This window comes from Pogona vitticeps, chromosome 4, assembly GCF_051106095.1.
Source record: "Pogona vitticeps strain Pit_001003342236 chromosome 4, PviZW2.1, whole genome shotgun sequence".
Classification (NCBI taxonomy): Eukaryota; Metazoa; Chordata; class Lepidosauria; order Squamata; family Agamidae; genus Pogona; species Pogona vitticeps.
The window spans coordinates 179,282,869-179,298,708 of record NC_135786.1 but is presented as its reverse complement, the minus strand read 5'-3'; the positions used below and the strand labels follow the sequence as shown (position 1 = coordinate 179,298,708).

General features: G+C 38.6%; 1 protein-coding gene across 4 annotated transcripts in view; it reads right to left on the bottom strand.

Moving 5' to 3' along the window:
* Positions 1–9,723: 9,723 nt before the first annotated feature.
* SPIRE1 (spire type actin nucleation factor 1) overlaps positions 9,724–15,840 on the bottom strand; it is a 113,095-nt gene continuing 106,978 nt past the window's right edge. For all 4 annotated transcript variants that reach the window (XM_072998786.2, XM_072998788.2, XM_072998787.2 and 1 more), the window contains one exon: positions 9,724–11,149. In XM_072998786.2, the coding sequence (XP_072854887.2) occupies positions 10,891–11,149 (259 nt within the window). In that variant the 3' untranslated portion in view covers positions 9,724–10,890. The remainder of the gene's footprint in view (positions 11,150–15,840) is intronic.

Sequence of the window (15,840 nt, the reverse complement as noted above, 5' to 3'; positions counted from 1 at the left end):
TAGTTCCTCTGCCTATAAGTTACATAGGCTATAACTTATTTTTTTCTGTGTAAAAGCACACCTGTTCATATTCTGATTACATATGTTCCCTGCATATTTATACAGAAACTGCCAGCTCCAGTTACGAGTAGTTGCTAATGAACATCTCATAGGATGGCACTTCCACTGATTGACAGCTCATGTTTTGCTTGAGGTCCTCAAGCTCAGGTCATTTCTGCTGTTCTCCAGAAACCTCATTACTATCTTCCATATGTGCAATGTGAAGGGAAATGTTTAGTTGCTGTGTTCCAAAATGCCTGCTTTTAACTTCGATTTTGTGGTATTTAACTACTAAATACTGAGCAGTCATTTATTTACTTAGCTGTTGCAGGTATTTAGATGGTCAGAGAAATCTATTGCACATTTACCCCCTAAGCAGAATTGCATGCTTTATGCTACATTCATCTCATATAACATGAGTAAAAACACTCCACATTTTTCCTTTGTCTCTGGTGACTTTGATATTCTGTGTCTGAACATAAAAGCAAATTGAATAGTCCTTTTACCGGTATTGGGAAATCCACATTCCTTTTATGCATTCAGACCCTTGCTATAGGAATTCTATCTTGAAAGCTATTATGCTATGGCATCACACATCTCACCCTTTATTCATAGCTGGAATTACCTTCTTGCCTACATTCCTTATCTACTTTTTACTGCCCGAAAATGTAAAATGGAGAGGAAAGAAGCATCAGTAGTTGTGCTAGTTAAGAGGACAGAATTCTCATTCCTCATATTGGTGTGGTGGTAGTTGTTTGTTATTGGAGCATGGTATTTGCTATACTTAGATTTGTAATCCATGTTCACAAATAGTTATACCTAGGGTGATGAGCACCCACCTGGAGCATGGGAGGGCATACTAGGAAATTACAGTATTCTGTAAGTATTTCAAAGAACCACACCTTGAAACTTCAAAAGATCAAACTAAATCAGGCATTGAATCATTTGTTAATACATACTTTCGACTCTGATACACTGAATGAAGGGTTAATAATAGAAGGAAAGCCCGGAACATAAATTATCACTCTACTGTAAGAAAAGCTGATTCTATTTCCAACAATAGTATTCTGTATAGGGCTGTGAAAAGAATGTTTTCAGTTTTGTATTTCCAGTCCTCTAAACTCCAGAAAATTGGCTGATACACTTAGTGCTGTTTTTGCTAAACCTCTTGTTTCTTGAGTATTGAATAGAGTGGCAGTCTTCAACACATACCTCTAAGCAAAAAAGCAAGAGGTTTTGCTATACCTCTTAAGATTTTGCTAGGTGCCAAAGTTTTATATTCAAGTTTTAGAATATACAAAGTATGATTTTGCATCCAAAGCTTCAGTTTTCATTATCTTTCTGAAGAGAACTGTATTGGTGGAAAACATTGAATGCTACCCTTCATTAGACTTTCTCTGCTTCTACCACAGTGTCCTTTATTGTACTTTATATAGTCATATTCATCCTCCACTCTGCCTGTTCTGTCTTCTTCCTGTAGGCTGTGAAATGAAGATAAGATTTCTGTACCTTTGGAGCAGCGGCAAAGTGTAGCCATCAGTTGTTGGATTGCAGCTCCCAGTTGTCATTGTCTGTGCTGGCAGTTGCAGCCCAACATCTGCAGGGCTAGGCTTTACCTGTACATTTTACAGACATGTAGCAGAGGGAATTGTAGCTAGCAAGCTTTGCAATGCAGAAATACTTAATTCTACTTTTGCAAATTGCATGTTTTAGACAACTACAAAGGTATAAGAGCGCTTGTCTTAATATTGTTGAAATGTCCTGGGATTAAGAAGTCTTGATTGTAATGTCGACTGCAAAATAGATTATTTGAAGAGCTAGAGGTTCCTTTTGTCTTGCAAACAGCATTGGTACAACCCACTTAGCATTCTCTTCAGTCAAGTTTTATTAATGTGAAAAGATGCTGTGCTGGGACAGAAGAAATTGCTGGCAAAAGAAAATGTTCTAGTGCATGGAGAAATGTTAAACTTCCTGATTGCTTTCCTTTACCTATCTTTGTCTAGATTGTAAGCTCTTCAGAGCGGAGGATCTTTTCATCTGAAGTGCTAAATTCCATGCCTGTCCAACACTAAATAACATGATTTTATTTGAACACAAAAATTATGTCCTGTTCATCTTTACAGTAAAGCAAAGCCTGCTTTTGTGTTAATTGTTACATATTATTATAAATACAAGATTGAATCATGAACATAAAAAAATAACATCATGGAAGTTAGAAGATACCATTCTGGAACAAATCTGTCCTTAATTTCTAAAGTTTAAGGACCATTCATGCACTCAGTAGTAGTGACTGAACTATTTATTCGTTTAAGGCATGGAATTATTTCAGCTGAGGTTCAGGAAGCATTTGACTCATTTCATAGAACAATCCTGCAAAATAACTGAGCTGACATTCATAGGATTCCACTGTGAATCTGAAGGAAAAATGTTGAGCCTGTACATCAGTTTTGTCCTTATTTCTGTTTGGAGATGCAGACTAATGGAAGGAAAAACAAAGCGAAAGACAGAGGATACATAATAATCCTTTAGTGGATTAGTGAATGACACTACTGCATTAGATAACAGTATTTGGAACTTAACAGTTGAAAAGAATGGGCTAATAATAAAAATCAAGCATGTTTGGAGATTCTGTTGCTACATATTTTATGATGGAACACACAATCTTTATTTCAGTAACAAAATAATTTTGTTAAGTCTGATGAACAAAACAGACCTCAATGCAACCTTTAGAAGATCTTTTTATTAGTAATGGATAAACTGCATATCAGTATTACATAACAGGAAAACAAGCATTAAAATTCTATTGCCTTTTCATTTACAGATGGCTACCCTGGTGTATCAGAAGCCATACAAAAGACATGCACAGTGACATCACATAGGAGGCAGGGATTAAAGAGACCAATTGTTGCTTTAAGATTTTAAAAAATCATTCCTGAACCTTGCAACCATATGAAAGAGCTGGATTAAAATGCTATATGTAAATGATTAGAGTTTAATGACTGAACTTCATTAATTTAAGCAACTTAACAAAGCATAAGCTTATGACTCTAAAGGAAGGGAAAACAGTAACATACAACTAAAATTTGTTTTTAATTGTGTGGCGTGACAGTGATACCTGTCACATAATTAGTACTCCCTTATAGGATTGGAACCAAAATTTCCCCTCTGTGAGCACTGGTGGAAAGAACTGGGATTCAACAAAAGCTCCACGATGTTAAAAAAAGGGCAGAATAATAATTTGTTTTCCTTTGATTAGTATTCTTGCCTCCAGCATCCCTCACTACTACACTGCTTTAGCTGCTCTGCTAACTTTTACATTAGATATTCTATGATCAATAGTGGGAGAAAATACATGACAAACTGGTAGAAATCCACTGCCCCCCATATTGCATGAAGAACTTGTTTTGGGTAGTTCTCTTAAATACACAAACCATTATTCTAAGGCTTGATTCGTTATTCCTACAGTTTTTTGTAACAAAAAGATTACACTGCAGCCTTGTATATCTACCTGATAGTAAATCACATGCACTTCACTGGAGACCTCGTCAGATAAATGGGTGTAAGAATTGCAGCCTTAAATGTAGAAGCTAGACAGGGCTCTGCACAGTGGCCATGTCTCCATGCTGGTCCTATCCAGCTAAGACATTGCTGTGTCAAACAACAAGATCTGAAGTTCACACTTCTTGAATACAGTGGGGGTCTCTACTTAAGAACGTCGCTACTTAAGAACAATCCAACTTAAGAACAGCTCCATTTGCTAAATTTTGCTTCTACTTGAGAACAGAAATCCAAGATAAGAACAGGAAAAAAAACCTTTCCTGCTCTTTTTTTAACCTTAGGTCATCTTAGGTTAAAAAAAATTCTCCCCCTAGTAGAGTACGTATTAACCAGCTTTGCATTAGTTCCTATGGGAACTAATGCTTCAATGTACGAACACACCTCTACATAACAAAAAAACAGCCAGAACAGATTAATTGGTTTTCAGTCCATTCCTATGGGAAATTTTGCTTCAACTTAAGAATGTTTCAACTTAAGAACACCATTCCAAAACGGATTAAGTTCTTAAGTAGAGGTTCCACTGTAGTTTCTATGGACGGAAAAGAGCAGATACGGATTAAATGGTTTTCAATGCATTCCTATGGGAAATGCAGATTCAACATAAGAACTTTTCAACTTGAGAACCACCTTCCAATACGGATTAAGTTCTTAAGTAGAGACCCCACTGTATGTCAGTATCTGAACTGGGGAAAGGTCTAGCATGCGTTCCCTTTTTTCACATGGAAATATGTGTGAAGTGTTTGTTACAGACACCTGTACTCTAAATGCTTCTCTGTAACATAATCCTTTTATAAGACTGTGGTGACATCACTATATACTTTATACACTACATGTCAAACTGACAGTTGTATACAGACAAGTGTATCTGAAGGTTCTCAGTCATCCAGGTGAAATTATCTGGAAGTTGAGTCACGGCAACTGAACTTCTTATTAGGTTGAAATGTTTTGCTACTCATCCAAGTAGCTTCTTCAGTCTGAGGAGAGTTGGTAGGAGTTCCCAATGCTGGTTCTACCTCTTCAGCTAAGACATTGCTGTGTCAAACAACAAGATCTGAAGTTCACACTTCTTGTGACAATGGATAGAAACGGACTGCAAAAGTGGGATTTTCACTCAACTCCGTGTCCTTTGTCCATCTAACGAGCCTATTCAGACCAGGCGTAAGTGAAACCAATGTGGAAGATATATCAGGGGTCTCCTACCAACTCTCCTCAAACTAAAGAAGCTACTTGGATGAGTAGTGAAACGCTTCAACCTAATAAGTCCAGTTGCCATGACTCAACTTCCAGATACAGACAAGTGGTGCTTTAAAGAATAGTGTGGTATATGACAGGGCTCAGGCAAATCTACGGATCATAGTGTTATAAGTCACACATTTTGTGCACAACGTTTAGAGCACTTTTTTCTGGACTATTGACAGAATTTTCCTTGAAATGTATGGCATTACATCATGGTCTGCAAAAGTGCTGCTTTATGTTAAAGTCTAGACAAGTAAAAATATAATTTGCTATGTGGCCTATAGTATGGCATGTTAACAGTCACTCCTATTCTCAGGTACGCAGAATTGAGTTTTACAGGAATATATGTGAGTGAGAGAAGGATGAAAAGACAGCATAACAAATAAAAAGCAATATGATTAGTTCCTCAGGAATCAAAAAGTATATCACAATTGTATTCTTCACATTTTATATGTTGAACTAAAATGAGATGAACGATATGTATCCTACGAAGAAAATTATTCAGTGCAAATAAACCAATTTGAGTCCTGTAGATTCTCTATTACGTATATAGTACACGATCAACAGTTTGAACTATTTTTCTATGAATATGGGACCTTCAAAATACTAAAAAATATTGAAAACAGAAATTACATATGACAGTATGCTTCACTCTCATAAACTAAATGTTAAGGCTGCAATTCTAAACACATTTACCAGTGAGTAAACATACTGCAACTTGGTAAGTAAATATGAATAAGACTATGCTGCACATCTTGTACTCTTAGTATTTTAATTACCATGTAAGCTACAGTAGTAACTGCTTCTCTATAGCCAGCAATATGGTTGGTAGGTTGTGATCTGGTTTGTCAGAAACTTTGGATATGGTTCAAAATATACAACTGTATGTTTTTAACAAGGAGAGAGAGAGCAACATTGCTTTGTCACAAACAAAACCCTTATGTCAACATTGCAACTGGGTAGAGAAGAGTTGCTTACAGTTCATATATTTGTGCTATCATATTCACATACTGTGTACCATGTCTGACCTAACCCCTATGTGAGGTCCCCATCCCACAAATAAGATTTCAATCACAGATGAAGACTTCCTAAGCACAGGCTTGTTGGACTAGCTCACATTCAACACAGTGATCATAAGACACTAAACTGGAGCTGGTTTTGAATCATACTGCATGCAGTGGTAAGCATCCACAAAGGAAGAATTTCTTATAAATGCCGATTGGCAGATAGAAAAAAAATAGGCTGGGTTGGTGGTGATGTTGGCACTGGCATTTTCTTTTCTGATAGCCATTTCTCCATAGGAGGAAGCTGTTTTTAATTCTATTAATTCTGACAGCATTTGTACTATGAATGGCGGTGTAAAGTACTTAATACTGAGAAGATAAGATGGGCAACGTGTAGTTTTTCAGTTGCTGTTAAGACTACACCAGTCATCACACCTAACCAGCATAGCCAAAACTGATAGATAAAAGGCCTATATCTGGAGGGCCACAGGTTGTACCCCTCTATATAATAAAGATGCAACACAGGAAGACAATAAAATTATGAACTAATTTCTCCTTGAGGTATAGAAACTTTTTTGCAAATTAAAATTCTGTATTTCAAACTGAAATTCGTCACCTACGTGTGATTATCCAGTGTTTATGAGCCAAAGCTATTTTATTGCTAGTACACATGCTATTTTATGTTGATATAGATTTTCCTTTCATGTAGCCTGTGTCTTAAAAGAGGAATTCATTTAGTTTCATTAGCAAACTAAGCAAACCATTTGATCATTAGGAAAAAAAACCTCTATGTTTTAAACATTTGTAGGAATAATGTTTTCACATATAGTTAAGAACAGACAAAAAACTATCAAAAAGGTGTTTTATTTTCCCCAGGTATTTCATGTTCAAATAAAATACTCAAATAAAAATAAAGTAATACCGTCAACTGGGGTGTTAAATAATTCAGATTTTTTTGTACATCAAGCCATAATGAGGGTGGAGCTGAACTGCCTTGGAATTAACCACAGAAGGTTTTCATGTACGAAAATACAAACAAGAATTGCACAGGATGCAGATTTTCTACAGTACACTTTGGATACTTCAAGACTTAACAAATCTTTTTTTATTAGAAAAAATAAAATCTTTTATTTAAATGACAGGTTTACTTGGCTAAGCAGCCCTTCTCTTTAAAACACAGCAAGCAGAATCCTGTTTGATTTGCGCAGCATAAACCTCTAATTGTATAACTGGTGTGTGTGTGATTGTCTTGGTTGTCTGTTGCCCAGCTAACATATCCAGGTCACACACATTGTTGCATGCCTGGACATGCAACAGATTACCAGAAAATTATGAAAACTGCTCACACCATTTCTATTACACACATGGTATTTCACAGTAGGATTCTGGCTAATTAAACCTGATTGAACTCTGTGTACCTCCATATATCTGAACTACTATCATTGATAATATGTAACGGTCAGGCTAATTTCATTTATTATACTTTCTAGTCTTCACAGGAAGGGCACTTTGCACTTTACACAGAACAGTGTCTTTCCAAACTTAGAATATATTACATGTATTTTTAAGACTGATATATCAACATACAGTATAGGGCACCAAAAGGCTTCACACTGAGTATGGATTTCTGAGGTATGGAGAAACAAAGGTCACCTTCTTATATACTTAGAATATTAATGGTAAAGCGATAGGAACATGATGTCACAACACAACAACCTAGCTTCATTTCAGGCTTCAAAATGAATTAAAAACAGCAATGTTGCAGAGCTGACCAAATTATCTTTTGCCAAACTAACGTCTGCTGAGTTGTTTAGTTTTCTTTGCTTAATGAAGAATGAGTTCCTTTTTGTTCTCCCGAAGGAGAGATGGCAATAAAAGAGAAGAGCACCTGGGAAGAGGCATTAGAAACAGGTGACTGAAGAGCACCACATCTGCCACTGAAATATGCCAGTGTTTTATGTGACTGTAAATGGTGGGACATAGTGGAAATGGATTCACCATCTGCATGGACAGTAATCCATCTCTACCAAGGGAAGCAACCAGGGGCTTTCCATTTGCATGATCATATCATCTCTAGCTGTCAGGGAAGTTTGTGACTGTCCCAATTACAACTTCCCACCCCCCAAAAGTAGCCCATTGCCAGAAAAAATCTGTTTCACTCCCATCTTATTTTTGTCTTCCTACGGATACAAGAAATGTCTATAATACCATAAAATAGCCTATGTAACATGGGAGACAGTGAGTCCCTGTACAAATTGACTGTTCCTCTTAAAAAATTATCTAAACCCCAGTTATATTTTAGCTGGAAATCTGATTATAAAGTACTGAGCCTAGAAAATGTGATGAGAGTGGTTGAATGGAAGGAAGACAGGCAACACAAAACCTACAGAGGAGAGAGGCCTTGGACTCACCCCATTGCAGGAAAATGACAGGTGCAGTTGCTGATGGCTTTCTGGGGTATAAGGGGACCCCTTGGTTTTATAACATAATCGTGGTCAGAGTTTGTTAACTAGCAAAGCAGTTTAAGGTACAGGAGCCACCAGTCCCTTTCTCCATATTGATTAAAGATAAAAGGAGACTACAGTTTAATATTTACGATAACTTTTGATATGCTAAAGTTACTGCATGGTAATTTTATTAATCAGCTTCACATAATGTTTGTCATGTCATGGCAAATTATTTGAACAGAGTTTGTTGTGGATGGAAGGAAAAAATGCACAAACTATGTAGCAGGCAAATTTGACACAGTGAAACACACGGATCATTTTGCCACACCAAGAAAACTCAGAAAGGAATTGTACTTTATAATTACACTTGTGATAGTTGACCATCAATTCTTCAGTGCCAGTTTAGTTAGAAGTCAATGTTGTTTGAACTATAACTCTGCTAAACTGATTTACATGTTCAACAGCAGCAACAGTCTTCCATAAGATTAGGTCTACATTACAAGTTTTAAATTGATTGATATTTTATGGCTTTCCCTTTGAGTGTATAATCTTATTTGGATGTTGGGAATTTTCTATCCGAAATTTCACTCAGTTTCTAAGTAATAACAGACTTTCAGTGTTAGGTTAGTGCAGATCAGTCTGGAATCCAGTGATATAAGAGTCACTAATCTGGACTGAACTGCTTAACAGTTACTGGAGTGGAGACTGAATCCTAAATGTCAAGCATTTATGCAAGTACATCTGTTCAAACTAGTATATGTTAGAGTAGCAAGTTGTGGGACTTAGCTACTGGTCTTCCAGTAGTTATCCTTCGTCTCTAATATTCTGGTTTGTTTAAAAGATACAGCTTCATTTTGAACAATATTTTCATTAAATAAAAGTGACTGATTAGAGATAATATTTAAGCAGATGCTGCCTATTTTGAAGTGACGTGATGTCACTCATCAACCTACAATGTAAAATGAAAGTAAAAAGACTGTGCATTTTATTATCACATATTATATGATAGTAAAATATGGACTTAACCACGAAATAAGTGTGGAAGGATTATTCTGTCCACCACAATAGTTGGCAAATATTTATAACTGGGCTGTTATAAATACAAAAATAATCCAACTCCATACACTACATTAAGCTCCAGTTCAGTCTGAATTTAAAAATCTGAATACAAAAGAGTGCAAAAATGTGATGTTTGGTATTACTGGAACTTCAAAACACCTACACAGGTTTTCTCCTGACCTTTTTTTAAAAAACAGAACAGAACAAAACCTCTCAATCTGAAACACTGATGTCTCAAATTTTGCAGGGTATAAAATTTCTTTACAGCCAGCATATAAACCCCTGTAAAAAGGGGGTTTACAATGGATATACCCCCAGACATTTATTTATAGAAGTACTTAAGTATTCCACTATAGTACAAATATACACATTATTACCTATTTTCTCAGGATTGTCACCCAGAGAACATTCTTTATTTTACAAAAAACACAATAATATTAAAAAACTGTACTTACAACTTCTCATAAGCAGTATGATTTTGCTTATTTCTAAAAACTACAACTACCAAATACTATTACACAACATATTCAGAATACATTCAAGAAAGAAGAAATCATGACTACATTGTTACATTGGAACAGCAGCAGCTGAAGGAAAATTATTACCCACGGAGACTTCTAGTTATTAAATATTTTGTACTGGAACCCAGACAGTATATCTGTAGCTTAGATCAACCATTCTGAGCACATCAGTGAATCCTTCTAAATTTTGTGCTAATTTATAAACCAGGGGTGGGTGACATGCAAGCCATATGCATACACACACACACACACAACCAACTTTCTTATGGCTCCTGCTACTCCCATTTGTGTCTACCACCCACAGAAGTGCATTGCTGAAACTTAGTGCAGTTGTTGCTGCAAAAAGGATTTTTCCTTTTCATCTTCTAAAAAGGAATGAGTCATTTTCTTCCCAGTATGCGGAGCTTAAGGGTGTAGCCAGACATTCTAGCATCCTCCTGCACTGTAAATGTAATGGTGGTATTGGCAGAATCCTTGCCTGCAGCTGACTATTTTCAGCAGAGGTACATCCCTATCACTGGGTGGGAGGCAGACCTAAAATGGCTTTCCAACATTGGAAAGTTGCCCACCCCCGCTAAAAGGCATAACAGCCAGGTTGAGCACCTATTTTCTGTACAACATAGGTATGTGTACCTTAAAAACTAAAATACAATAATGTTAGTTTCCTAGTCAATGCCAATGTGGTTTAATAATTGTAATTGTTAATACTGGGGTTTTAAGTACATATTTGACATTCTTCCTCAAGCTTATCAAGAAATGAATACTAGTAAAAGACTTACTTTGTATACTGCGCACATACAAAAAGGCAACAGCCTAACTGTTGATTTCTTCCAGTGCAAACAACTTTATTGGCTGACCTGCTGCATAGGTCAATTTCTTTTTTCCTGTCTCTTAGGAGTGGTGAAACCAGTGGCTTAACTCACAAATAAGCTCTCAAATAGAACAAAAAGGGGAAAAAAGACATTCTGGTTTCATTGAGTTCTCTCAGAACCTCATGATGACCAAGCAGAGAGAAAGGCACAAGGCTCATATCTCATTGATAGTCCTCTCAGAAGGGCAATACTCAGAAGTGCCTGGAGATGACATGTAGAATGATTGGGTTTTCCTTTTTAATCGGGCTCGCTTGTTAGCCAGAGAGAGGCTACGGCGGCTTGAATTAATTATTTCTGAAATGAACTTTTTGCAGTCCACACACACCTCCATGGTGCTCCAATCCTCCATTAACTCTTTTGGGAAAAGTGCTTCTTCATCAGATCTATCTACAGACTTTGCCTTTGAGGACAACCTGAAAGTAAATAAACAAATTTGTTTTTATTAGTGTTCCTTACTTTTTCAATTATACCAAAGAAGTGATAAAGCAATAAAATTATTTCCAGTCTTTTTCTAGATCCTATAGGTCATGAAAGTTTCTTATAACCAGAACAAAGCCTTAAAACAATCCCATGAAATCATCAAAGAGGCAGGTAAGAACAGAATTACTGTTGATGACCAACACACAGAAAGTTAAGAGTCAATTGTCCAACTCTAAATTTTACCAGCTCCTAACCATAGACTTGATTGCCAAATAGCAAAAGGACTTACAAAACCTTATGGAAGATTTCTCTGGAAATATATGCAACCAAATCCTAGCTGACATACCAGAAGAACCTCAACCTGCCACCTTCTTCCTGCTTCCAAAAATACATAGATCTGGCAACCCTGGTAGGCCCATTTCATCAAGCACCGATACGTATCACTGTCAGGGTATTGGACCTCCCTGACAACACCATCTTAGTCACAATAGCTGTAAAAGCTCTTTACACTAATATCTCACACAGAGATACACTACAGATCAGGAGGAATATCATTCAAAATGAGGACCCATCCCACCTAGTCACTACCCTCTGCTTATACACAATTATTTCACCTTTGACAAGAACAAAACTTATCTCCAGATTATCAGAACTGTCATAATACTTGTATGGCACCACAATATACAAATATATTCATGGTTGACATGGAAGAATACTTTCTGAATAACTGTATCCAAAAATTCCTCTTTATGAGGTACATTTTATTATCTGGACCAACACAAAAGAAGCTCTGGAGAAATTTCACCAGGACTTCAAAACTTTCATCCTAACATCTATCTCAGCTTGGACCAGTCTACATAACATATTAACTTTCTAGACATCACTCTGAAGCTACAATGTGGACATATTAGCATCTTGCTGTACCAAAATTCCACTGACAAATATACATACTTGCATGCCTCCAGCTTCCATCTTGAGAACACCACAAAATCTATTGTCTACAGCTACTAGATATAACCCCATCTGTTCGGACCCATAACATATAGACCCCAAACTCAAAGATCTACAAAAGGCATTTCTCAGACCACAGTGCTCATCCAATATGATTAAAGAACAAATTATCCAGGCAAGATGAATACCCAGAAGCATCTTTCTGCAAGACAGACTCAGAAGAGGAAACAACCAAACACTACTAGTTGCTACCTTCAGCCCACAACTGAGACCATTCACACTCATAACAAATGATCTTCAACCCATTCTTGACAAGTATACTTCACTCTCTCAAACTCATGGTGGCAGGTCTATTCTGGTTTACAGACATCTCCCCAGTCTCAAGCAATTGTTGACACACAATGGATTACACAACAATGATACATAGGTAAGGTAAAGGTAAAGGTTCCCCTTGACAATTTTTGTCCAGTCGTGTTCGACTCTGGTGGGCGGTGCTCATCCCCATTTCCAAGCCATAGAGCCAGTGTTTTGTCTGAAGACAATCTTCCGTGGTCACATGACTAGTGCGACTTAGACACGGAACGCTGTTACCTTCCCACCGAGGTGGTCCCTATTTATCTACTTGCATTTGCATGCTTTCGAACTGCTAGGTTGGCGGGAGCTGGGACAAGCGACGGGCGCTCACTCCATCGCGTGGATTGGATCTTACGACTGCTGGTCTTCTGACCCTGCAGCACAGGCTTCTGTGGTTTAGCCCACAGCACCACCACAACACCGTGAGGGAGTCTAAAAGGCTTAATAAGACCTTTCAACACTGCCTACAGGCTGAACATTCAGATGTCAACATTTCCCATCCGTTGAGGTCCAATCCTAAGGCCTTCAGATCTCACTTGCAGACATCCTTGTATCGCAGCTGTGGTTTCCCTCTGCGGTGCTTTCCTGGCACTAGTTTTCCATACAGGAGATCTTTCTGAATCCGATCATCAGCCATTCTCACAACATGCCTAAGCCAATGTAAATGTCACTGTTTCAGTAATGTATACATGCTAAAAATTCCAGCTTGTTCTAGGACTACTCTATTTGGAACTTTGTCCTGCCAGGTGATACCAAAAATGCGTTGGAGACAATGCATATGGAAGGTGTTCAGCTTCCTCTCCTGCCGTGCACAAAGGGTCCAGGACTCACTGCAGTACACAAGTGTACTCAGGACATAGACTCTATAGCGTGCTTCAGAATGACAGCAAAAAAGATCCCAAACAGGGTCGGCACAAGGACACAGCCTTGTTTTACTCTCCTTCGGATGCCAAAGGGATTTGATGTTGAGCCATCAAAAACTACAGTGCCCTTCATTTCCTCATGAAAGGACCTGATGATGTTAAGTAGTCGAGGTGGACATCCAATCTTGGGAAGTATTTTAAAAAGGCCATCCCTGCTAACCAAATCAAAGGCCTTTGTGAGATATATGAAGGCCACAAAGAATGGCTGTTGTTGTTCCCTACATTTCTCCTGCAACTGTCGGCGGGAGAATACCATGTCAGTGGTGGATCTATTAGCTTGAAATCCAAACTGTGATTCTGGATAGACTCTGTCTGCAAGCACCTGGAGTCTCTTCAGCACAACACGGCAAGCAGCTTCCTTACAACACTGAGAAGAGATATGCCATGTGTCAAAAGGTTCGTTGAAGGTTTTAGACGGTCCAGAATTTGGCGTGGAAATAGAAGCAGATGTGTCATTCAAACTATAACCATTTTTATTCATGTTTAACAAAGGCGTATCAAGAATAACTTGGGTAGGGATAAACGGATCCCAATCACTTAACTGTCTATCAAAACGCTTAACATTATCAGAATTAAAGTCTTTCGTCAGTATTGGGGTGCCAGACCAAAATGCTAGTTGTCGCTGGGCTTCCTCAATGGGGCGCTCCTTACCATGCATACAGTGCCACAACATGGGTGGCGTGTTTCTGCAGGTTGTCAAGAATGTCATCAGTCTTGGTATCGAAGAGGCCAACCCCGTCAAAGAATAAGTTCTCAATACACATGTGGGAATCATCAGAAATATGAGTAGAGCGTAACCAGGCATGCCTTCTAAGGGCGACTGCGGTGGCCATGTTTCTTGAGGCAGCCTCTACAATATGTCTAGCTGTGATGCGCTCTTGGCAAGCTAAAGCCATTGCTTCCTGATGAAAGGCCAGGCCTCTTGGTTTATATTCACCCTGAGCTGACTGGAGTGAAAGTGTGCCTTGTTCCATAAGAACCTGTGCTAAGCTCCCATGGCTGCAAGGTAGTTTGCAGTGTGAAGAATGAAAGAAGCCAGATAGTATGCCCTGCATCCAATAATATCAAGTTTCCTGCCTTCTTTATTGTTCGGTGTTGCATTACAGCAATTTCTAGCTCTATTCTGAGTTGTGTCTACTATAACTGAATTTGGGGGTGGATGTTTGGAAAGAAAGTCTGAATTGTTATCATGAGTTTTATATAGGTTCTTGACTCGTCTCGAGATGTGTTGGACCGAGGATGGCTTAGCCGATGTTTGCTTAATCAATTTAACAAGAGATGGAATAAACCCCAAACAAAGTGGGGTGGGGGTCTGGTCTTCGTTAATGTCCTCATAGACTTTGTCAGACTCAGACTGACTGGTTGTTGAACATTTAAGTCCATTGCCCTAGCAATGCGTAGAACCAGTTGTGAGTAAGATGAAAAATCCTCCAATGGAGAAGGTGGATTCATATCCGCAACATCAGTGTCTGGAGTTGCCAAATTCGGCGGTGACTCAGGGGTAGAAAGGAATCTGAGGTATCAGTATCAGAGGATGCAGATGACGAGGTTTGAGATGGAGAGGGTTCATCTTCTAATGCTGCAGTTTGTACAGGTTTTGACTTGGTAATTTTCCATTTGGTGAGGTTCGAGGAGCAGTATGTTGAGCCTTCATGCCGTGAGAACGATGGGATTGCGTAATCTGGTGTGGTATCAGGGAAGTGCCAGTATAAGTGGTTGTAGCCTGTACTGGTGATGTGGCCTCCTGTGGTACAGCAGACGTTGTAGATGGTTTAGAGTGATTTGCTATCAATGGTTGAGGAAGGTCCTGTGCCAAGACCCGTTTCCTTTTGCGAGATGATTTACAGTGGTTCAGTACCAGTGGGGGGACTGGGGAGTCATCAGAAGTGGAATACTGATATCCAGGACAGTACTGAAGCGAGTCAGAATCAGAATCTGAGTAATAATAAGAGTATTGAGGTCATTTAGGTTCGACATAAACTTCCATATCAGGATGTCCATAGTGGTATCGGTGGTGTCAATATTGTGATGATGGCATTTGATAATAAGTGGACGGCTCATATAGAGTAACCCTTTTAGGACGACAGTATCACATATGAGAGTCATGCGATGTGAGAAGTCCTGTCAATCCCTGTTAGTGAGGGGCATCAACATCTAAGTGACCAGTCTCGGGTGTATGATGTGTCTTCCTGGACCGCTTGCGCGATGCGTGCAGATCAGGCAAAGGAGACGCTGAATCCAACTGACACATGGAGATGCAGCAACCCAAAGGGCTCAATTAGTCATATTTTGGAAGCACAGTAATGCCAGCTGAAGGATGGGCCGAAAACAGGGACTGTGCCAACAGAGGTGGTGGTGGTTATCCCGATGGTGGAAATATATAATCATCGTCGTCTACCAAGACGGAATCAAGGCTCGGTAGACGAGCTCATGAAGTGGTGCTGAAGAGACCGGTC